This window comes from Asterias rubens, chromosome 2 (assembly GCF_902459465.1).
Source record: "Asterias rubens chromosome 2, eAstRub1.3, whole genome shotgun sequence".
Lineage (NCBI taxonomy): Eukaryota > Metazoa > Echinodermata > Asteroidea > Forcipulatida > Asteriidae > Asterias > Asterias rubens.
The window spans coordinates 19,190,488-19,213,466 of NC_047063.1; the positions used below are offsets into that span (position 1 = coordinate 19,190,488).

The 22,979-nt window shown below is 39.2% G+C and overlaps 1 protein-coding gene across 1 annotated transcript; it reads left to right on the plus strand.

Moving 5' to 3' along the window:
* Positions 1-70: 70 nt before the first annotated feature.
* Positions 71-20,817, plus strand: LOC117307003 (serine/threonine-protein kinase TBK1-like). The gene is made up of 18 exons (XM_033791621.1): positions 71-270; positions 1,965-2,094; positions 6,217-6,357; positions 7,267-7,396; positions 7,801-7,982; positions 8,367-8,524; positions 9,162-9,275; positions 9,747-10,126; positions 11,233-11,291; positions 11,662-11,753; positions 13,031-13,253; positions 14,402-14,526; positions 14,910-15,026; positions 15,816-15,917; positions 16,241-16,337; positions 16,962-17,087; positions 17,964-18,112; positions 19,424-20,817. The coding sequence occupies exons 2-18, from the start codon at positions 1,987-1,989 to the stop codon at positions 19,671-19,673; spliced, it is 2,553 nt and encodes an 850-aa protein (XP_033647512.1). The 5' UTR covers positions 71-270; positions 1,965-1,986; the 3' UTR covers positions 19,674-20,817.
* The last annotated feature ends 2,162 nt before the right edge of the window (positions 20,818-22,979 follow it).

Below are 22,979 nucleotides of genomic sequence, written 5' to 3' on the forward strand. Positions count from 1 at the left end.
GTATTGCGCTTTGTAGTATGATTTGCGCAGTGTGTCTGCGCGTTCGTTTTCAGTTGGTGGTAGAGGGGGTGAGTAATTCTGAATATTTAGCTTCCTATTGTATTGTATTTACCTTTTTGCAATACTGCGCTCATTTCATGACAATGACAATATGCCGTTGCTATATTCATATTCAGTGAACAAATTAATGGCTCCAGTTAACTAATCTTTTGGTTTATGGACACTTCAGTTCAGTGGCAGGCAACTGATGATGGTGTAAACTCAAACTGTGTAAGTATTTTTTTTTGTTAGTTACCAGGGGTGGATTTCACAAAGGTAGTCCTAACTTCAGGACTAGTCCTACTCTATAGGACTGGTCCTAAGTTAGGACCAGTAACTCATCCTAACTTAGGACTGGTCCTATCTCTTACTTAGCATTGCATAGGACTTTGTCGTAAGTTAGGACTACCTTTGTGAAATCCACCCCAGGTTACCCCCGTGTCTTTATTATTTAAATGCTTGGTTATAATATTATAAAAAATATAGTTAGTTGATTGGGAGTGTGGAGACTTCCTCTCTAGAGTCTAGGGCCCTTAGCTAGGCTCTTGCCTTGAGGTATCATTAGGCCTAAAAATAATTAATAATGGTATAATACTAATAGTAAAGTAGCCCACTGCAATAGTTTTAGTTTTTACTGCTTACAGACAGTTAATTTCGCTATTCCTATTTGGATTTTGGTGGAGAGCGCGTCACGTGTGGGTGTGCATAAATCTTTGTTTATGACTGGTAAAAAGTGTTAATTCATGCACCTTGCACCTGTTCTTATAATACAGTTTCTTCATTCCTATTGGTCGAGAGCAACAGCTGAAACAGTGGTGCCACATCACGCGATATGCGCGACGCGCATAGCATTCCCTTATTAGGAGTTGTTTACCCGATCGAGGGCGGCGGAGGGTTTTACACTTTCATAGCTGGGGGGGGGGGGGTGTTTTGTTGAAAGAAATCATTTAACAGTTGTAATTTTTGCATTTATTTTACTTTTTGACCAAAAAGTTATGATGTTTTTGACCGAAAAGGTGTTTATGAATGGGAATCAAAGTGTGTTGAATCGGTTTTCAACTAGTGGTTTAAACCAGAGGCCTGGTTCTTGATAATTGACCACGACTTCGTCTCGGTAAAATTATCAAGAACCAGGCCTCGTTGGGATTAAACCAAGTCCCTAGTCGAAAACCTCTTCACCACACATTGATTCCCTTATTTAATTTATGATAGTAATTTGCAACCATATTGGCATTGCATTGGATTGGGTTAGGATTTTTATGAGTGTCTGTTACTTATCGCTTAAACTTGACCCATTGGACTGGGGCGCTGTAGTGGAAATTTTGACAAAAAGGAATGTTGACTTAATGTCAAAACTTCAAAAAAAGGGAATACAGTGCTCCAGCTAAGCCACTGGGTCTAGACCCAGCGGCGCTGTACTCCTTTTTATTTATAATTTGTCATTATTGATCGTACTTGTCATTATCAGTCAAACTAATCTGTACCTAGCTAGTACAGGAGTACAAACGATAATGATTATAATGACAAATTTCGGTACCATCGCCCCAGTTACTGGGGTCTAGTTTTGAACCTACTTTTTGTGATGGTGGTGGCCAAGCTCTCTACTCTGGGCCCAATCAACTTTCATTCATTGGCCTTAATAAAATGGATCAGCTAAGGGAAAATGTGAAAAACTAATAAATACTGTTAATAATTCCAGAGAGGCAAGTGATCTGTCTCCAACTCTTATTGTGAATTTCAAAGTTTGTTTGGGAAAACCCTCAAATGGGGTTAATCCATGCAATCAGGGACTGAAAACTAGAAAGCCTAATCTACATGCAAGGCTCGACCCGGTATTCGAACCAGGGTTCAGTGAGAGGCAGGGAAGAGCTTTAACCAAACAGTTTCACCATTTAAAGCTTATTTTTTCAATTTCTGTTTTTCAGGACTTTGTGAGAATATTAGAAAATGGCATCTGCCTCCAATCAGATACGGAGTACCAAGACGTACCTGTGGTACATTTGTGATGTACTTGGCACTGGGGCAACGAGTACAGTGTACAAGGGCCGTCACAAGGTAAGGAATTCCGCTTTGTATCACGCTGTCACCATCTTGGTCATGTTACCTATCATTCGTTGCGCAAACATGGCACCAGCAGACTATTATCTCGTCCAGCCTCAGTTAGGTTACAATGAGTTGGAATGGAGTCAAATCAAGATGGCCACACCGTGATAAAGATCTTTAAGCTTTAAGAAGCTGGCCCCTGCATGAATGGATCTTTGATTATGCCTTGCTTCTCTTCAAGAGTGTAGACGTGATCAAGTGATGAGACGTTCAGCTGAGGGCATGATTAAAAGCGAGAGCAAAGACTCTGGGCTCATTTTTATATGCTAACCATTTATAAGCAAAGACTTGGTTCTCACGGAAACAGAGATTTTCACACTTTAGTCTTGAAAGCAAATTTCATTGAGCATTCCTGCTGATTTAAAAAATCAACCTTACCATCATGGCCCACTTGCCCAATGGTGACCTCAATCCTCCACACTTTTGTTGCTTTACACCAACTTGGTTTGACTTTAAGAAAGATTGAAATGCATAGCCCGATGATATAATATTTATAACAACCTTTGGCTACCAGACAACATCTTGTAGAGGATTTGGGACTTCACAGGAGTGGGTGAAATGCAAGATTTATAGGGCTACTATGGCTGATGAGCTCCCGATTTCCTCGGTTTCAAGGTTTTTTGGGGGGAGGGGGTGAATGTATGTCATGTAGAAAACTGAACAAACACTGAAAAACATTTAGTGGGCCTGGCCATTTTCATTATTTTTTTGCAATGATAAATGGCCAATGGTGTTTGAAGCTTTTGCATGGTGTGGAAAATTCGATAAGATGTTACATGTAACTGGTAACTTGCAGGGAGGCCTACGGTACTCAACTGTGTGTTAAAAAAGTCCCTTGTGTCTTTTACAAACACAGTTGTGGTAACTTGGCATTGTCTCTCTTTTATTCCCTTTTTTAAAGAACACCCCATGGGGGAGCAAAGTTGTATAAAAGCTTCCTTGTTGGGACCATTGGTACGTTGTGTAAAAGTCCCAGGGGTTCAGCTGGGCCAACAACTATTTCACAGGATCCAAGCACACACACAAGATATTGACTATTTTAAACGCAAGATTTGTGTGTATTAGTGAAATTCTCTGAAAAAAGGACTCCGATACTTGAAGTATTATCTAGTATCCACTGTAGTGCCGGGTTCAGTTTACCCATTTATTCCCACATTATACAAGTTTGTGTTCTTGACACTTTGTAGTGTTGTTTTTTACATTGTGATGTGTGTTGTTTGAACAACCTGCATGGTCCTACAAATGTTGTACAGTCTATTAAAGACAGAGAAATTCCTCCAGAAATATATTTTGAACATGAGTACGCGGTTTTGGTTTCAGGTTATGTTTTCTATTAAGGAATACACACGTTATGTTTGGAAACCCAATCTTTCTGTTTCGTAGTCCATTTTTCCTCTTCAGTTGTTAATGCAAAAATCAAACTGCCTGAAGAGTTGATTTGCATAATACAGAACGTTCACACAATAGGCCCTATGATGCCTTGTGTAGGAGTCGTTTTTCAAACTGTAGGCCTACAATGTTTAACACAATAGACCATGTAACAACCCAAGGTGACATCACCATGTTTACGAAAGAGCCAGCCTGCAAGCATGATGCGTACCCAACCCAATGGACGAAAACATTCCAATCTAAACTTTTTAATCCCATGTAACAGCAGTGTTTAATGAAGATTTGTCAAAAGCACATGCGCACATGCAGATCATACAGTCAGTCAGAAGGGTCATTAAAATTACACAATTGTGTCATATTTTCATGTATGACTGCTCTTCATTTATTAATCATATTTATTGCATCGGGAAACAAGATGTACAGAGCCTACTTCCTGCAGGCATGATATGTTCGCAGCAGGGAAAAACAAAAAACATTTATAATCCAAAAATTTTATGGATTACACATTTTGATGAATAAAGGGGTTGTACAATCTAAAAACTTGTGCAGAGTTTTTATAACTCTTTCAACTTTATGTCAAACTTAAGACACAGCTTGGAAAAATGTCCATATAGTTGAATTTGTATGTGGCAAAAAGGATCTGTAGTAGTGCACAAGGTCACTCTTTTAACAAATAGTTGAAGTGAACCCTTGTACTGTGTATTGCAGAATCCTGTTCTATAAATAGGGGATTCCCCTTTTGTTTACTTCTCGCCCTGCATGAGCAAGCCTAGACGAGAGACGTCTTTTTATTTACAGTTATTTTACTCCCTTTTTTTATGTGAAGTTAGAGACTTGGTATCTTGTTCCCCAACTTTTTTTGCTGGTGACGATACTTTTTAGTTTATTTACAGTTATTTTACTCTGTTGTTTTATGTGAAGTTAGAGTTTTGGTATTTTGTTCCCCAACTTATTTGAGTATTCTAGGCTATCTATTGGATTGAGTACATAGCACAAAATGAATTAGACCTTGGACACCCTGTTTAAAGGCAGTGGACACTATTGGTAATTGTCAAAGACTAGTCTTCTTGAGGTCTTGAAATCAAATTCGTGGAAAATTACTTCTTTCTCGAAAACTATGGCACTTCAGAGGGAGCCGTTTCTCACAATGTTTTATACCATCAACCTCTCCCCATTACTCGTCACCAAGAAAGGTTTTATGCTAATAATTATTTTGAGTAATTACCAATAGTGTCCACTGCCTTTAACAGGTCACAGTACCTGCATGTAATTGTGACTGGCCCCATGTGCACTGTGTTTCAGTTCCATATCACTGTGTTCCAGTGCCATATCAATAATCAGTGAGACCATTTCAGTGTTTTTCATAACAGGTTTTGTATTGCGCAATAGTATGTGGTTTCTCAGGATTTATAACAAAGCTAGTATGTGTGTGTACGTGTAAAGCCTGAGGCTATATGTAGGCAGAGCTTTAATGATAGCTCCATGATGTACATAATGTAGGATCTGCTATTAATGTACCGTACATTGAGCAATTATGGACATTTCCATAATCAGTCACCGGGGCCAGATTGCATAAAGCCTGTAGCACAAAAACATGCATTCAACACAAATTCAGCAGAATCAGGTTACTGGATACCAGCCCAAATGACAATAAGTTTGCATTGTGTGTGGCTGGTGCTCAACTTGTTTTTTTGTTGCCTAGCAAAGAAATTTGTCTTGAAAGCAATTTTTTCTGCTTTTCAAACTTTATAAAATGGGGCCCTGTTCATCTGCTTTCAAGCCGAGTGAAATTTTCCATGAGACAAACAGTGAAGATAATACAAATAGAACTATAATGTAAAACACATCACGCACACAGTTTCAGATTTGAGCTGGTTTTAGAACAAGTCCTACTTTTAAAAAGAACATTTCTCATTTGGGTTCAATACTCAACAGATTTAAAGACACTGGACACTAATGGTAATTGTCAAAGACCAGTCTTCCCACTTGGTGTATCTCAACATATGCATAAAATAACAAACCTGTGAAAATTTGAGCTCAAGTGGTCGTCGAAGTTGCGAGATATGAATGAAAAAAAAAAAAACCTTGTCACACGAAGTTATGTGCTTTTAGATGCTTGATTTCGAGACCGCAAAATCTTATTCTAAGGTCTTGAAATCAAATTCGTGGAAAATAATTCTTTCTCAATAACTAGGGAGCCGTTTCTCAAAATGTTCCGACTATCGACAGCTCTCTATTACTCATTACCAAGTAAGTTTTTATGCTAAAAACTATTTTTAGTAATTACCAATAGTGTCCATCCAAGTGCAACACTTCATGAGATGTTAATAATCAAAAAGGCTGCTAGACTTAGATGGTCGTAAGTTTCTGGCTTGATGTGAAACTCAGTGGCCTTTGGCCTGTGATCCAGTGTAAATTTCAAGCTCAGAGTATGTTGATTGTCACAGACTTTAATCACAAGGTGAAATCTGGACTACAAGCTTCATCAAATGATATAATCCTTGCTCTATGTATAAACATACTTTGCAACAATAAACAAACAAAATACATTCAATAGGCCTATTTGATTAATTTTAAAATGTGTAATTCACAAATCCTTCATTTTTAATTTTCCTCACAAACACAAAATACATCCAGAATAAAGTATTGTTATTATTGTTCTCGGTTTTTCTCATTCTCTTTTAGAAAACTGGAGAATTGGTGGCGGCCAAGGCGTTCAACAGCCTGAGCTTCATGCGACCACAGAGTGTTCAACAGAGAGAATTTGACGTCTTGCTCAAACTCAACCATCCCAACATTGTCAAGCTTTATGATATCGAACAAGATGTACGTAAAATTTCATTCCTCTATGGTTTAAAGAGCTGTTAAAAAGCAAGTAAAACTAGTTATTCAAAAAGCATGAAATAAATACATTATAAGAAAAAGACTCTGCTAAGGGTCAAAATGTTGGGCCATTCACTTCTTTTTGTATTGACAATAAGAGGGATTCTATAGCTTTTCGTAACAAGAAATTTGGCTGGTTATTTTATAAACCTCTCGCACAATGTGAAGTGCACTTTTTATACACATGCCTATCCTGTCATATGCATTCATGATATTCTTGAACAACTTTAGTCAGTTTTTGATTTGTTCATAATTCCTCTTGATAAAAGCTCAGATACACTGTGATTGATTAGCCTGAAGAGTCTAGTAAAGCCTGTATTGTGTGTACATGGAATTCAGCCCTTGGACTTGGTAAAATGTTACTCTTTGCAAAATATCTCGCCTGTGACAAAATGTACACAAAGATATTGACCTCTCAAATGGTGAAAATGATTGTAGTTGCTCACGTTTCAGAGGTGCCTTCTCTGTCTGCAAGGCGTCAATATTAACCCTACTTTTGTTTTTCTTTTGTGCAAATGATGACAAGTGCCATGTGGCTTTTAAAGTAAACGTTCTGATAAGAAAAATGAATTGATAAGAAAAATGCTGAACTTAGGTAGATGGGTGGTACAAAGAATTCCTATGAACTCCATCTTTACCAAGACTATCCGTTGTATAGGATAGTACATTGGTTGCTACGGGTATAGTAAACTGTTTGCTGTGTGTATAGCACCCCTCGTTCATCGTTCACATGGCTTTCTAGTCAAAATAAGACCTATCATGTGATGCACTTTGAAAAAAATCAAAAAGCAGAACTAAGTATAAAGTTGTATTATAATTGATAATAATAATTATTATTATGACTTTTTGCAGCAAATCAGCAAGAATCCAGTGATAATAATGGAGCTGTGTTCCGGAGGAAGTCTGTACAACATTCTTGACGATCCGAGAAACTCCCACGGCATCGAGGAAGAGGAACTGAAGCGAGTCTTGGGAGATGTCTGTAAGATGACTTCTAGGTTTTATGAAAAAACAAAGAAGAAACCAAACTGCGTACCAATAAAAATTACCTCTTGTTTCCCGAAAATATTAATAACCACCTCTTGTTACTGTGCCTCTGCGCGGTATTTTTTTTCTCAGACTTTTTGGAACTTAAAATATAGTAATAATGCAAACATGCCTGTGACTTGCAAAAATGACTTGTGGTTGTATTTTCACACAGAAAATTTTACACAAAACTGCACAAATATAGCCCTTTAAAATATAAAAGTGTAAATCAGACATTAAATAAACAAACTTTTATCTGCCAAAAGGCTAATATAGATGTCAACTTGGCAATATTTGGCAAGGCTCGGCAAATTATTTGTATAATAGAAAGAATTATGTTTTCTCTGTGTGTTTTTTAAGGTGCCGGTATGAAACATCTGAGGGACTTGGACATTGTCCATCGAGATATCAAACCGGGGAACATCATGAAAGTGACGTCCGATGACGGTACTGCCATCTACAAACTCGCAGATTTCGGAGCGGCCCGGGAACTGCAGGACGATGAGAATTTTGTGTCTCTGTACGGGACTGAGGAGTACTTGGTAAGGAAGAATCAGAAAAGGAATACATGGGAAGAGTACGGAGGGAAACTGACTTGATATTTTCTTTTGCTTGTAATATCACACTTTGTGGTTAATACTGGGTGGGGGAGAGTCTCCACATGATTTTTTCAAAAGAGTGGGAAAAAATTGGTGAAATGTTTGTCATTTTTTGCCAACTTAAATTTGTGCTGTGCAATCTTGAGTATTTTAAATGGTCTCAATTTATTGCTACATTTATCTTTAGTATCTTAATTTATAACTCATCAAAAATGTTGCTTGTTGTTTTTGTTTGTTTGTTTTTGTTTTGGGACGGATAAGGTCGGGGTGTTGTAGGTTTATGTCTAGCTGTCGAGCAAAGTGACCAAAGCATTGCTTTTTTTACAGCACCCTGATTTGTATGAGCGTGCCGTATTAAGACAACCATCACACAAAGCTTTCTCTGCAAGAATTGATCTCTGGAGTCTTGGTGTTACATTCTACCACGTTGCTACAGGAGCACTGCCTTTCAGACCGTTTGGAGGAAGGAAGAACAGAGAGACAATGTAAAGACATTTTCAATATTTTTTTTCAATTCAGTATTTATCAAGTAAAAAATGACAATGGTAAACTTGGGTGATCCCCCTTCTGCCGCTTCACAGGTTGTATCCTAAATTCTGGCGTGGTTCCTAGCTACATGCCAGTTACAGGTTCAATGGCTTTTGACTGGCACCCCCAAACAAAGATCTTGAAAAAATAGGGGGACCGCCACCATAGGGCGAGATAGCTCACTTGGTAGAGGTTCAAATCCTGCTCTAGTAAATTTTGTCTTTGTTCAATCCCAAATTGTTTCAGTATTTAAGTAAACTATTAATAGTGAGATTGATAATGAGTTGCTGTATGCTTTGGATTAGGGAAGGTCCAGAGCAGTAAGGATCCTACATTCACATTTTGGGGCTGTTTTTTTTTTTTGGGGGGGGGGTGCTTGCTCCCAAAACTCAGCATGCTATGACAATTAATACACAATGTCTCAAACATATTGAGAATTGTGTGCGTTAGTTTATGAAAACTTGTGTAAGCTCACTCTCCTTGGATTTCTTACAATCTCATCCTTAAATTTTGAAAATTTCGGAATGAACATCTTTAAAAGCCAATGATTTTTTTGAACCCTTGGTTTTCTTTCTTTGGTTTGATTATGTATAGGTTTCAGATTACTACGAAGAAGGCTTCTGGTGTGATATCAGCAGTGCAGAGAGAATCTGTTAGTGGCCCCATAGAGTATAGTCGTGACCTACCCCAAACCTGCAGACTCTCAAGGTATTGGAAAGAGAGAGAGGGAGTCTCTGAAAGATTGATGCACACTGTATCTCATTTCAGCAATTTTTGACGGCAAATTGTAATGCCGCAGGAGCACTCATCACAAATTGAAGTCCTAGGATTAAGGGAAATCACTTGGTGTTAGGACAAGGAGAAATCACATGGAGTTGAGATTAAGGGAAATAACATCGAGCTGAATTTGCTAGAGATCACTTTCCACTTGAAGCTGAGATTAGGCGAAATCTCTTGGAGCTGAGATTAAGGGAAATTAGTTGGAATAAAGATTAAGGGAATTAGGGCAATGAGGCTGATAACATTGGTTTGTTTTCGAAACTACTTGGAATATATTTTAAGTTATTTTAGTCACTCAATAATTTTATAAATTTGTTTAGCTTTGCATTGCTTTAAAAAAATTCGGAATGACATATTGATGCAGTTAAAAAATGCCATTGTCATATTTCGTTCCAACAGTGGGTTGAAAAAGCCGTTGGTCAAAATCCTGCGGGGCCTCCTGGAGTCCAAGCCAGACAGAATGTGGACCTTCAATCGGTTCTTCGACGAGGTACAGTCGCTCCTGACGATGAAAGTCATTGACGTTTTCCACGTCTCCAAGTCGCATATCCTCAAGGTTTACGTGGAACCGAAGGGAACCCTGGCGGAGTTCCAGGAGCACATTGCTGAGCAGACGGGGGTGCAGGCGATGACGCAGGTCCTCCTGTGGGAGAGAGACAGCTTTTATCCGGACGCGTCGCAAAATTGCAAATCGTACCCGGTGACGTCGGTGGAGAATCCTATCATCTTAATGGAGAAGGGGAAGCAAGACTTCCCAATGGCTGTGCCTCCAGTTCAGCGTAAGTACTTCTTTTGTAGATGTTGAATTTGCATCGGGGATAAGGAATATTCATTTTTGTTTTTACCCTAAACACTGATGTGTGTTAGCACTGTATACTCGGTACTGAACCTAGTTCTGTGAAAAAAAAAGTCACAGGCATATTACTCGGGTAGGATTCGAACCCACGACCTTTGCAATTCTAGAGCAGTGCCATATCAATTACATTAGACCACCGAGATTGCCCAGTGGCTAGAGGCAGTTTGAATCCTATGTTCTTTTGTGTCGAGTGGTGTCCTCGGTCAGTGATGTCAACGTCCCCAGATGTCCCTCAGCTTCATGCTCGTAGATATTTCATCTGTTGTCTCAAGGCCATTGTCCCTGTGGGTACGTCCGCATAGGTCAGGTGAGCTCTACCTGTAGGGTGTCATGGCCGAGTGGTTTAGAGCATCAAATTCAAGTTCTGGTGGTTTAGTCATCAGAGTGTGGGTTCGAATCCCGGTCATGACACCTGTGTTCTTGAGCAAGATGCTTTGCTATAATTGCTTCTCGTCTCTCAAGGGTATAGATGAGTACCTGGAAGGGTAGAGGTTTTTACATTGTGTATAAAAAGCTCCACAGGGAGCTGAGAAAGATCAAAGAAACATTAACGTCCCCGTGTGACCAGGATACTAATGTAAAGCACATTGATAGGCTTATTGTAAAAGGCGCTATATAAGAACTAGTTGTTATTATTATTGTTATTATTCTGTGTCGAGTGGTGTCCTAGGCATACTCTGCACAAGAGAAGTGTCCCCAGATCTCCATGTCCTTCATACATGTATATATTTCATGTGTAGCAAGAAAGCCAGTTTCCCTGCATGGATGGTCCATATAGATCAGTTGACCTCTTTCTCTTTGGGCTTTACCTTGCTTGGGCTCCCAAAGCACAAGCTCGCTCTCTGTGCGCAGTCTTGCTTAGGCTCCCAACACCAAAAGCACAAGCTTGCTAACTGGAAGCTCGGGGTGACGCTAGCAGCGCCCTTCAAACTCAACTCTTCTTGCGCTATTTGTGCACTGAGTTTAGGGAACTCGAGACAGTTTTGAAGATGAGAGGTAATTTTTAAGGTTCTATTTATTTACTTGCAGCCAAGTTGCCAAAAATGAGTGCATCGTATGACATAGACAAGGACGCTTCAATGGCCAAGGTAATACTAAGACTTCACCAGTGAGAAAAGTACTTTTCCACAAAAATACTTTCTTTCTCTTGTGAAAATATTGGTGTATGGGTTTGTGTGTAAAGGCTGATTCATACTTGCTGCTACTGTGTGTACATACCCAATGATTGGAATTTGGATTCAACATTCATACTTCATTAGAATAAAAAGTAGATACGCATTTAAGTTGCGTTAACTTGCGGAAACGCAACTTGTAATCATACATTCATGTAGTGCAAGGATCTGTTCATAAATTGATTGACTTATCCTTGCATTCCTTCCAATCTTTACCACAGACAATCGTCGCATGAATATTCGTATGTAATGCAGCTTTAATTTGTATGTTTCTCCCTTTTTTTAGATTGTCGTTGCTGTTTTGTACTACACATTGTCGTGGTTACAGAATATTGTATACATGGAGAAACTCATGACAACCGTTGCCAAGGCAGTCGTGTAAGTATTTTATCAAAAAGAAAATGAAAGAAATGACTTTCAGAACAGAACTAAACAGGAATCCAGGAAATAGCTGAACAAACAAACAAGGTGTGTCAATTACATGCTTGGATGCATTGATTCACCATTAGGATACAAGAAGTACATCCTGATGTTTGAATATTGTTTTTCATGGAAAGTATAAACCATTGCGCACAGCTCTCAGTAAACATCAGAGGCCTTATGTGCATATTGATCATAGAGTTACATTTAAGAACTAGAGGGCGCACTGGTGATGAAACGCAATGGGACCTCAAGGAGTTGCGCGCCATTTTGTAAGATGAACTGTGTACGCGCGTTGAATGTGAAATCAATGCTGTTTTGTCAACTTACAAAATGGCTTCATGCGCGCATGCCTGGCCGCGCATATAGGCCAGTGCGCCCTCTAGTTCTTATATATAACTATGATATTGATCAAGTGCCCATGTTGCAGGGCACACTGGTAGAAGAAAAATGGTGTCGTGTAAATAAGCCAAGTTTTCAAACTGGTAGTAGCCAGAATTTTACCAAGCTTATCATAACTCGAAATGGATCTAGCCAGATAAACTATGACTGGTTCTCATAAACATCCAAGGCCTTATTTGCATATCGATCAAGTGCCCATGTTGCACGGCACACAGGTAAAAACAAAATGGTATCGTGTAAAATGAGCTAAGTTTTCAAACTGGTAGTAGCCAGAAAAGAAGCTTATCATAACTTGACACTGATAGCCAGACGGACTATGACAGTTCAGATGTTTTTAGAGTCACTTGGCCAGCAGACCACTGTTAAGTGAGAACACTGACATTATACACATTTACCTGTAGAAGGGGGCCTAGTGAGTAGACGGCCACCCAAGTCTTACAAGTGGCTAGGTACATGTAGAGGTTGATATTGTATTTGAAAGAGCCTTTTAGAGCTCCATGGCAGCACGAGGCTGCATACTCCCCAGGGAGTTGAGAAAGATTACCGGAATATTATTGGCCAAATGACCAGCCGTTGATTTCACCAGACTCTTCCTAACTTAGGATTAATCTTAGGACTTATTAGGACAGGGTCATTTCCGTATCCATAGACGTTAGGACGCATCGGACCCATCCTAAGTTAGGACGGGATAGGATTAATCCTAGCGTTTCGTGAAATTGGCTGCAGGGCACTTATATAAAGCGCATGCACATGTACAGTACTGTATATAAGAACTTGTTTTTGTTATTGTTATTATTATTCTTAAACCTTGTAGTCAACTCTTGTTCCTGCAGTTCCGTTTTGAAAGCTGAGATCGGACAGCTAGATTACCACTGTGTCAAACTGAAGGCTAGCGTAGTAGAGGTGTCGACGAGACTCTACAGCATCCAGCAGTCTCTACCGTCTCCTCTAGTGTGTTCAGGCATCTTGCAACGCAAACCGGAAAAGGTTAACAATTATTCACGGATACTTGGAGCGAAGGATGAGGTTGAAAGAACGTTGCTGAAAGCTACACAGGTATGTTCTTAACATAATATCAAAGTCTTATATAGCGCATGTATCTACCAAACAAGGTACTCAAGGCGCTGAGTATATACAAACTTTGAGAAAGATAGGTTATTGCATTGATGAATTCTGAGACCCAATTATTTAGCACCTTATAATGGTTTACAAGGTGATATGGCACATACAGCAGCCACTTCCAGGAACACCGGGGCGAACCCCTTCTCTTTTCGATAAGTGCACTGGGTTCTTTTACATAAAATACACAACAAACAAATACACAACACAGCTTTACGTCCCATCCGAAGGACGAAGCAATGGTTAAGTGTCTTGCTTGAGGACACAAGTGTCAAGGCTGGGGATTCGAACCTACACTCTGCTGATCAGAAACACCAGAGTTTGAATCGGTGCTCTTAACCGCTCGGCCATGACACTTCCACATGACACCCCAGCAACAATTAGCTTGCGATGGGTTTGTGAGTTCTTTGCAGCGGTTTTCTCTGCCTTGATTATGATTCAAGGCCCAAAATTAACACTGGACTACAGGACTGAGGTCGGAGATATTGGTCCCGGGCCAGTAAACTTACATCTGGACAAACCAATTGGTCTTTTGGTCATAATTACAGCACCAATATCTGCAAATTGTTATGGTTGTGTGTGAGTTTATATTCCCCCCCTTTATTTGCTGTGATAGCAGTTTGTGTGTGAGAGTGGTTTGTTTGTGATAGCGGATTTCATTGTCACTATATACCTTATTGAGACCAAAACATTTAAGAAGTGTATCAAACATTATCTATACCCAACCTAATGCGTTGCGTTATTGACGTAGTGGCGCTTTACCAATGCCTTGTACGTGTATGTAAGAACAACACAGGAAAGGGTAAAATAAGGGTCTTCATAGGGGAATCCTAAAGACTGGGTTGCTCCACAACGATTTTTTGTGTACAAAGTCTATGGGAGGTTCTTACTACAGAGACAAAGGAAAGAACATAAGATGTCTCTACAGGGATGCAAAAAATAGTGAATGTGTGTTTGTGTGTGAGTGTGTGATACGCCCTCTGTTGGCAATGCATTGTAACTAACGCAGGAATGTGGTGAGCGACTGAAACGAAGTTTGATAGGCTTTGCTGACATCATTTTCTTGTTTTTCACACTTTTTACAGATGGCCGCTTTTTACAATGAAGTTGAAAACTTATTGATGAATTGTAAAAAGGAGGTGGTAGAAGAAGATCGCCTGAGTAAAGAATGGGCCGCTACAGAGGAGAAGAAAAAAACCTGCACAAAATGGTACGAGTTCTAGAGCATTCTTGGAACATCAAACGTAATTTTGTTTCTCTCCCAGGGGACTTTTTTTGTCCGTAAAAAAGTGAGACACTTCATAAAAAAACATATTCCTTGACATGTTTAAAGAAACTGTGTGGCAGAAATATATATACTGCTTAACAGTTTTTTTGGCTTAGCAATAATTCAGTAGGCTACTAGTCACAACAGAGTAAACTTGTTGTAATTTTGTCTGGTAACCTTTAAAGCAATTCTTTTCTGTAATTAGCAAATTATTTGAGATTTTGTGTCATCTTATTAGAGTATGCACCTACAGGGGTTTTTGACAGAAAACTTGTTGATAGGAGGAAGTGTTGAACTTTGACATTGTTTTTTTCTTCTCCATGCAGTATGCAGAAGTTCGCCGTCTTCACGGAAGAAGCAGAAAAAATTTATGGTCAGTTTAAAAAGCACAAACAGTTGAAGCAGCTTTCTTACAATGAGGAGCAGATTCATAAGATGGACAAGTGAGTAATTTCTATTGCAATGGAAGGGTTGGGTTGATGGGTGGTAGTGGTCGGGGGGCGGGGGCGGGTGGGGGTGTTCGAAGATTACAAAAAATCCATCCATTAATGCCTGAGAAGAGCGAGAGCTTTGGGGAAACCCTCTATAGACAGTATTGAATAACCTCTTTTTTGCTAGGAAAGTCACCATCTTGTAGGTCAAACCGTATGCGCGTCCAAAAGCGTACGCCAATGAAGCACGCAGCATGCAGCATTCCCGGTTTGATTTCTACCGCACATGCACGCACACACTCCACTCATGCGCATAGACGCCATCTTGTAGGACAGATATTGTAACGGTGACGTCATATTCAATACGGTCTATACTGAAGTGTTTCATAATTATGAATCTACACATTCCTTGGACATCATCATCACAATAATCTTGGTTGCACCATTTTTGGAGTCAATGTCCACGAGTGTTATACAGTGTAGTGCGAAATTTTGGTCTTGTGGCATTTACACGCTAATCTAGTGACTCGCAAAATGGTGAGCGCAGCCACAGTGACTGCTTGTATGATATGCATCAAAGAAGTCAAATTTTGAAAATTGTTGATTATTTCCTTTTTCTATTACCTGATTCGATTGCCCTCAAAATTCAATCACATACAAATTATTGAATGGCTGATTTCCACTGTTGCTTCTGTGAATGAAACAACCTATTGCGGAATCATGTTACCGTTTACAGCTACTGTGGTCTCTGATAGGGTTTATTATAATTTCCATGGGTTCATTATTTTTGTCAATTCCCAGAGAGAAACTAAATATTAAGAGCACTCAAGCGATGTCGATTTGTCACAGTCACTGTGAGAAGAACTGGACAGAGAGCCATGGGGAACTCAGTACGTGGCATGGGTGAGTATTCTTACTAAATTCACTTTTAGCTTAAAGACACTGGACACCTTTGGTAATTGTCAAAGACCAGTCTTCTCACTTGGTGTATCTCAACATATATGCACAAAATAACAAACCTGTGAAAATTTGAACTCATTGGTGGTCGAAGTAGTGAGATAATAATGGACGAAAAAACAGTCTCCATTATGAGGTAGCAAATACTAGAACATAGATTTAGGGCCTAAACCACTAACTTTGATTCAGTTTGAAGTTTCAAACTAAATAATTGTCATCTCTGTTTTTATATTTTACTGTTTCTTTTGTTTTCATTTTTTTTCATCCAGGAATGTTTACCGCTATCGCTTAAAGATCAATCTAGTGGACCGGAAACTAACGCAACTCATTAAGGAATACCAAACCTTCTTACAAGAAGTTCATATGGTAAGTCACCGATTAGGTCATTCTAAGACGTGTGGCGGCCAAATTCACAAAGAGCTAGTATATCAATCTTTATTTGCTTATCCAAAGCGTAATGTTAATTTGGAGTTGACAAAGAAAAATTGACCAGAGCAAGATTTGAACCAACGACCTTCGGATTAACGTGCCTGCCCTCTACCAACTGAGCTGACTATATTAGCCCTATATTGGTGGTCTTCCTGTTTGGTCAATATCTTTGTTTTGGGTGCCAGTCAGAAGCCATTCAACCTATAAATGCCATATAACATCCGTATCTCAAAGAGCGAAAGGCTATAGCAAAATTGCCAACTCGTTTACTGAAATTTGCAAAGTCAAGCCAAGCAGTTGATTTTCACCCAACTCATCATGGCGTAACACACCTACCTAACTCCTTCACAACGTCATGCAGTATGACTCTTCCTTGATCGTTTTCATTCTCCTGAAGATGATCAGGGCATACTGATCAAAACGTTGAGACGTTAACCCCTGGTTCGTTTTAGAACCAACACTCATAAGTGTTACCACAAAACCTCTCTAAGTTATACTTCCACCATGCAGAGTTTCAAATCCTCCTTTTCCTATGAATCACATTCTCTTTTCCCCTTTTAGTTGGATCAAGATATACAACCTCATCTTGATGACTTCTCGGAGACGCTGGTGAGCAGTTTGACGATGGATCCCGCTGGCCGGAGACCAACACAAGAGAAAAGAGACTCTGCCACTAACACAGATTCAGTAAGTATCCAAATCACTGTCAGCTGAAATATTCTCCCTGACTAGACTGATGAAAAAAGGTAAACCAATACAGGATTGCTTATTAGCCAGTTGGCTTTTTTCCAGTACCCATGAAGGATTGTTTTAAGTCAAACCAAAACATTTTCCCCAGTCATTAAAGATTTGTTTTTTTCAATGAAAGATAAATAAAAGCAGATTAAAATGTGTGTTCTCTTAACATCTATCAGATTTAAATTGCCCTTAATTTTCTGTTATGATTGTGTTTCTTAAAGGCAGTGGACACTATTGGTAGTTACTCAAAATAATTATTAGCATAGGTTGATGGTACTGCCTGTAGCTTCCGGGCTACCTCGGTGGTCTAGTGGTTAGACTTCTGCTCTAGAAATGCAAAGCTAATGGGATTAAACCCCACCCAAGTGATTTGCCTCGGGAAAGTACTGAGTACACAGTGCTTAATGCACATCGGTGTATGGGTACAACCAAATTATGTGATGTAGTTTCTCAGGGGACTAGTCTTAAAAGGACTGGTCCTGACTCTTTGCGAGATCGACCCCTGATATGATTTAATTGTAAATGTCTTTTCTGATGGACATCTTTTTGAAGTATTGTAAGTTTAACTAATGTTTTTATAGTAGTGCTTTTCCATAAAATTTGCGGTTTGTGGTTTCAATTATTGGCTGGTCCTTTTTTGTGGTTTATATTTTTAGAAAGCTTTTATGCTCTTTGGTTATTTTTGCCTCTTGTCTGTAGCTATTTTTAATGTGTCCAGCTCCTTGGGGTCCAGTCATGGATGTAAGGCGCTTTATAAGTGTTGTTTATTATTATTATTATTACTAGAGATTCACAATGTTGTGACTGGTTCCACCCTCTCCACAGATTCTTACTCAATCCCCCGTGTCTACCGCTAAAGTCCTGAAGGAGGAAGGAGAGGACCTGGCAGGGGACTCGTCACTGAATGAACTTCTGAAACATATGTCTGTGGATGAGAATGGATGTGTCCTCATACCAAGGTCCATCAAAGCTGTGTAAGAAAATGCTTCCGTTTATTTCTCATGTAGTTCCCCTTAGAAACTGTGGTCCAGTGGTTTGAGTGCAGGACTTGCAATCACAATGTTGTAGGTTTAAATCCTATCAAGTTAACTGCTGTTTCACAATGATTAGGAAAAGTATTGTTGCTTGTTACTGAATCACAATTTCTTGATTGTACGACAAAGATTAGCTGTTGTTACAAGCCTGATGTTTATATCCCCTTGTGGGAGTTTGCCAAGATCGTGCATGATCTTATTTTGTGTTCTGACTGGCACCTCTAAAATCTGCCAACATAGAGCTAGATAGCTCAGTTGGTAGAGCGCTGGCACAGTATTCCAGCAGGTCGCAGGTCGCTCATAATTTGTTTTCTTCATTCAGCCCAAGTTATCTATAAATTTACCCATTCAGTTTCTCTGATTGTATTGCGTGTCGTGGCTGAGCGGTTAAGAGCATTGGATGTTTCAGATCAGCAGAGTTTTGGTTTGAGTCCTGGTCATTGCAATTGTGACCTTGAGCAAGATACTTTACCAGATGGAACATTATAGCTGTAGGTCCCTTTCTGGTTGGTAGTGCATGTCAAAGAATAGACCGATTATTTGGGCTTTGCCCATGGCACACGTGTGAGCAAAAACACGTGAGCCTCTCCAATGCCATTCTGCACAACTCTGCCGCGCACTGCAAGCATATGCGCATGCATGTCGGACTTTTGGTTGCGCAATGGGTTGTGATTGGTTGATACGCAATGGGGCGGAGCTTAATGGATCGTTCTATTCATAAACACTTATTGTGGAAAAGTAGCGGTTAACCCCTGGTGTTTCTGGTTCTAAGAGCAACACCCTTGTTAAAGCCAGTGGACACTATTGGTAATTGTCAAAGACCAGCCTTCTTACTTGCTGTATCTCAACATAGGCATAAAATAACAAACCTGTGAAAATTTGAGCTCGATTGGTCGTCGAATTTGCGAGATAATAATGAAAGAAAAAAACACCCTTGGCACACGAAGTGGTGTGCTTTCAGATGCTTGATTTCGAGACCTCAAATTTTAAACTTGAGGTCTTGAAATCAAATTCGTAGAAAAATACTTCTTTCTTGAAAACTACTCCACTTCAGAGGGAGCTGTTTCTCACAATGTTTTGTACCACCAACCTCTCCCCATTACTCGTTACAAAGTAAGGTTTTCTGCTAATAATTATTTTGAGTAATTCCTCAGGCTTGCGAGCTACAGTGACTAAGTTCAACTCATGAAGGCATTGTAGGTTTCATTACCAGAAGTTTAATAATAATAATTGTTAATTTCACTTGCATAGATTTGAAACGTGGGAGACAGAAATCGACAGCGCGACACGACAGATGGAGCAAGGACAGGAACAGCTCTACAAGATGCAGCAAATGTCACTCTCGATGCTGTCTGATAACAGCCTTCAGTCTGGCACCCAATTCCATCAAGGACTTTATGGGCAAAGCCAAATGCCTCATGGGGCATATGGGTATAATAGTCAGGTCCCTGGGGCGTATGGGTATAATAGTCAGGTCCGTGGGGCGTATGGGCACCAGTGAAGGCGGTTTCAGTCAACACCAGTCATTCTTCTATCGAACCAAACTGTACTTTGCAGACCGAGCAGCAGACCTTAAACTTCGCCATTGAAGGGACACAGCACTTCTATGAGGAAAATTTGCATTGGAAATTTCCAAAGGGCACCACAGCAAAAGCACAGTGCACCACAGCATTGCTGTAGGTGTAGTTGGTTAATTCGAGGCACGAAGCAGTGGGCGATTAAACTGATAAATTTTACGGACTGTTTATTGATATGGCTTTTTAAAGCAGACCTATTCAAAATACCAACCACCCACATGACCTTTCAAATGACCTTTGTGAAAGTTCAAAATTCGTTAAATTTGTGAACGCTTGTGAACGCTCGGCTTCAGTTTTTATTGGCAATTTCAACGGAGTCCTGGATAGCATGAGATTTCGCATGTTGTAGTTTTTGTACATGTATCTGAAATACATGTACATGTAGATATGTTAATTTGCACTATTGAAATGTTTTATACTTTCAGACATTTCTATATAATTTAGGGGTTGAGATTTTCATCAAATTTACCCAGTTGGTTTATTAGTACTTTGTATTTATAAAAATGTTGTGTAAATATATATAGAAATATATTAATTTGTATGAAATTGTTTATTTTGTAATATACTGGAGCTGCGTTAAATTTTTTGTTGATGCACATGATGTCTTATTAAATTAGAAATGTAAAATATACAAGCTCAGACAGGCCAAAAATGCTGTTCTCAAAACACCCTTGCGCGTACCTCATAAATGGCAACTGTACCAAGCTCACTATTTTGGAAAGCGTGTAAATGCTGCTTCGCCTAAACATTTGCAATAAACCATGTAAACACACACAGGAACACAAGCTGGCTCCCAAAATGGTGCAAATGAGATTATTCAGAGGTGTGATTTATCAGGATATTTCTTGATTTCAGGATTGTTCACTGATCTCTCTGCACTTTCAGATTTTCTTGAAAAGGCAAAGATTGCCATTGAAGAGATGAAAGACTTGGCTCTTGTTGTAACCAGGGCCCAATATCTGCTTACTGTAAGCAAGGAATCGTCGCTTCTGAAAGCAGGAATTCTGTGCTTACGACAAGTCTATTTAACGGGTTAGCGGGGAATTTGTCTTGTGCGCGTGCACTAGGCATTCTACGCTTACACAGCTAGCGCAGAAATTCGGCACTTGCACGTAAGCGGAGAATGGTTATCGAATGCGCAGAATTTGGCGGTAATCAGAGCCATGAAATTGGGCCCAGACCCTGATATCTAATTGAAATGATGTAGTTAGTCTTTAAACTCTACAATTTCACACTTTACAACTCTATTGGCTTTATATCCACACAAAGAGTAGTCTTGGTTCCAAGTCTGTGATCATGGCTTTTAGTCTACCTGATAGCCATTACATTATTGTCCTAAATTGCGCCCTCTTGTTTATTAACTTCAGTCATTTACATCAATCACTATACGAGTTACGATGTGTGATAGCTAATCTGTGGATGTATCTCAGACTTGAAATCAAGTCTACACTGAGGAGGCTTGACCCCATACTGGTTCAGGTTTTTTAATGGTCATACGATCTCACCTCTGATTAATCAGTATGATGCTGACTTTGGGTGAATTGGGTTAAAGCCATTGGACACTTTCTGTAAACAGTATTGTCCAAGGCCCACACTTCGTGTATCACAACTTATATATAAAATAACAAACCTGTGAAAATTTAGGCTCAATCGGTCATCGGAGTCGGGAGAAAATTACAGGAAAACCCTTGTTTCCGCACGTTTCGCCGTGTCATGACATGTGTTTACTATAAATCCGTAATTCTCGTTGTCAAGAATTGTTAATTGTTTCAATGTTTTCTCATAAAGTAAAGTATTTCATGGAATAATATTTCAAGAGAAGTCTTTTATCTTTACCTTCTGTAAATCCTGTTAGTTATTTGTAAATTTGTGATTTTTTTCTTTTCTTTTTCTGTTCTGAAAGTGTATAATGGCTTTAATGGACCAGTCTAATGCTGGGTGCCAAAGGTGACTAAGCTGAACATTGAACATTAAAAAACACAACACAAAGTCTTGCTGTGAATTTTCCTCTTTTTCAACAAGTTGCAATTGCATGCCAGGGCCCAATTGCATAGAGCTGCTTAAGCAAAAAATTCTGCTTAAGCAAAATAATCCATGCTTAGTCAAATCAGAATATCGGCAAAGACTCCACTCAATTGTTATGCTAAGTAAACAATAGCTCAATACCAGTCACAAGCAATGTATATGGCACGACATTTTGGCCAGTAACCTGTGTAAAATTAGCAAGCCATTTTCGTGCTTAACCAAATTGTTTGCTTAAGCAGCTCTATGAAATTGGCCCCTGGTCTAACCAGGTGTATGGTGTATAGATCAGATGTTCAACACTGTATATTTTACTTTGTCATCTGGTCCATTAAAATTATAACATTTTCCCTTGTGGTTTCTTGAAATTTGTCCAACTGGTTTTAATTAATTCAATTACTCTTTGATATATCCCAGAAAAGGTATAACATGTCAGTCAAAATGTTATTTAATAATCCTTTTTTATGTGACCATATTTTAGTCAAGAAATTGTTATTTTCATAATTCTCTCTAGAAGTTGTACACGAACCTCTTTCTTTTTGTTAAAAAAAAAAAGGGTTTGAAAAACTTAACAAATTCAGGGTTTGTTCTTGTTTTTCTTAAAAATTCCTGGAAGAAAACACGTCTGAAAAAGATGTCTTAGATTGAGGAGTTTGTGAGTCGTAGGTAGGTTTCTGACCTATCATCTCAGAGAGCCTTTTACCGGTCTCACAGATGTGCGCATACTCGGAACTACATACATTAATGTATGAAAAATAACCTGATTTGTCTGTCACCCAGCTGGCTAGGTGTTTGAAATCACCCCCCCCCCCCCCCTCTGTAAAGATTGAACATCTTCATGGTGGATTTCACAAAGAGTTAAGACTATTCTTTTCTCAAGTTAGGACTGGCCTTAGGTTTTTAAGAACTCTTAAAGGAACCTTAGGACTATCTGTGTGAAAATCGACCCTAAGATTGTCTACATGTATGGCTGCTGCCAGCTGGTATGGGTTTGTTAAAGTTTAAATTGTGAGTAGATGGGATCTACTATATCTTGGCATAGTTGTGCATAATTGGATATAAATGGTAATGGTAGGCGCCGTACTTGAACATGTTGATAATAGTGTTAATCAAATATCACAATGCAGATTATATGTGTATTAAATACATCATAACACAGATTGAATTGAAACATATACATATTATAAAAACATATATACATTCATGTA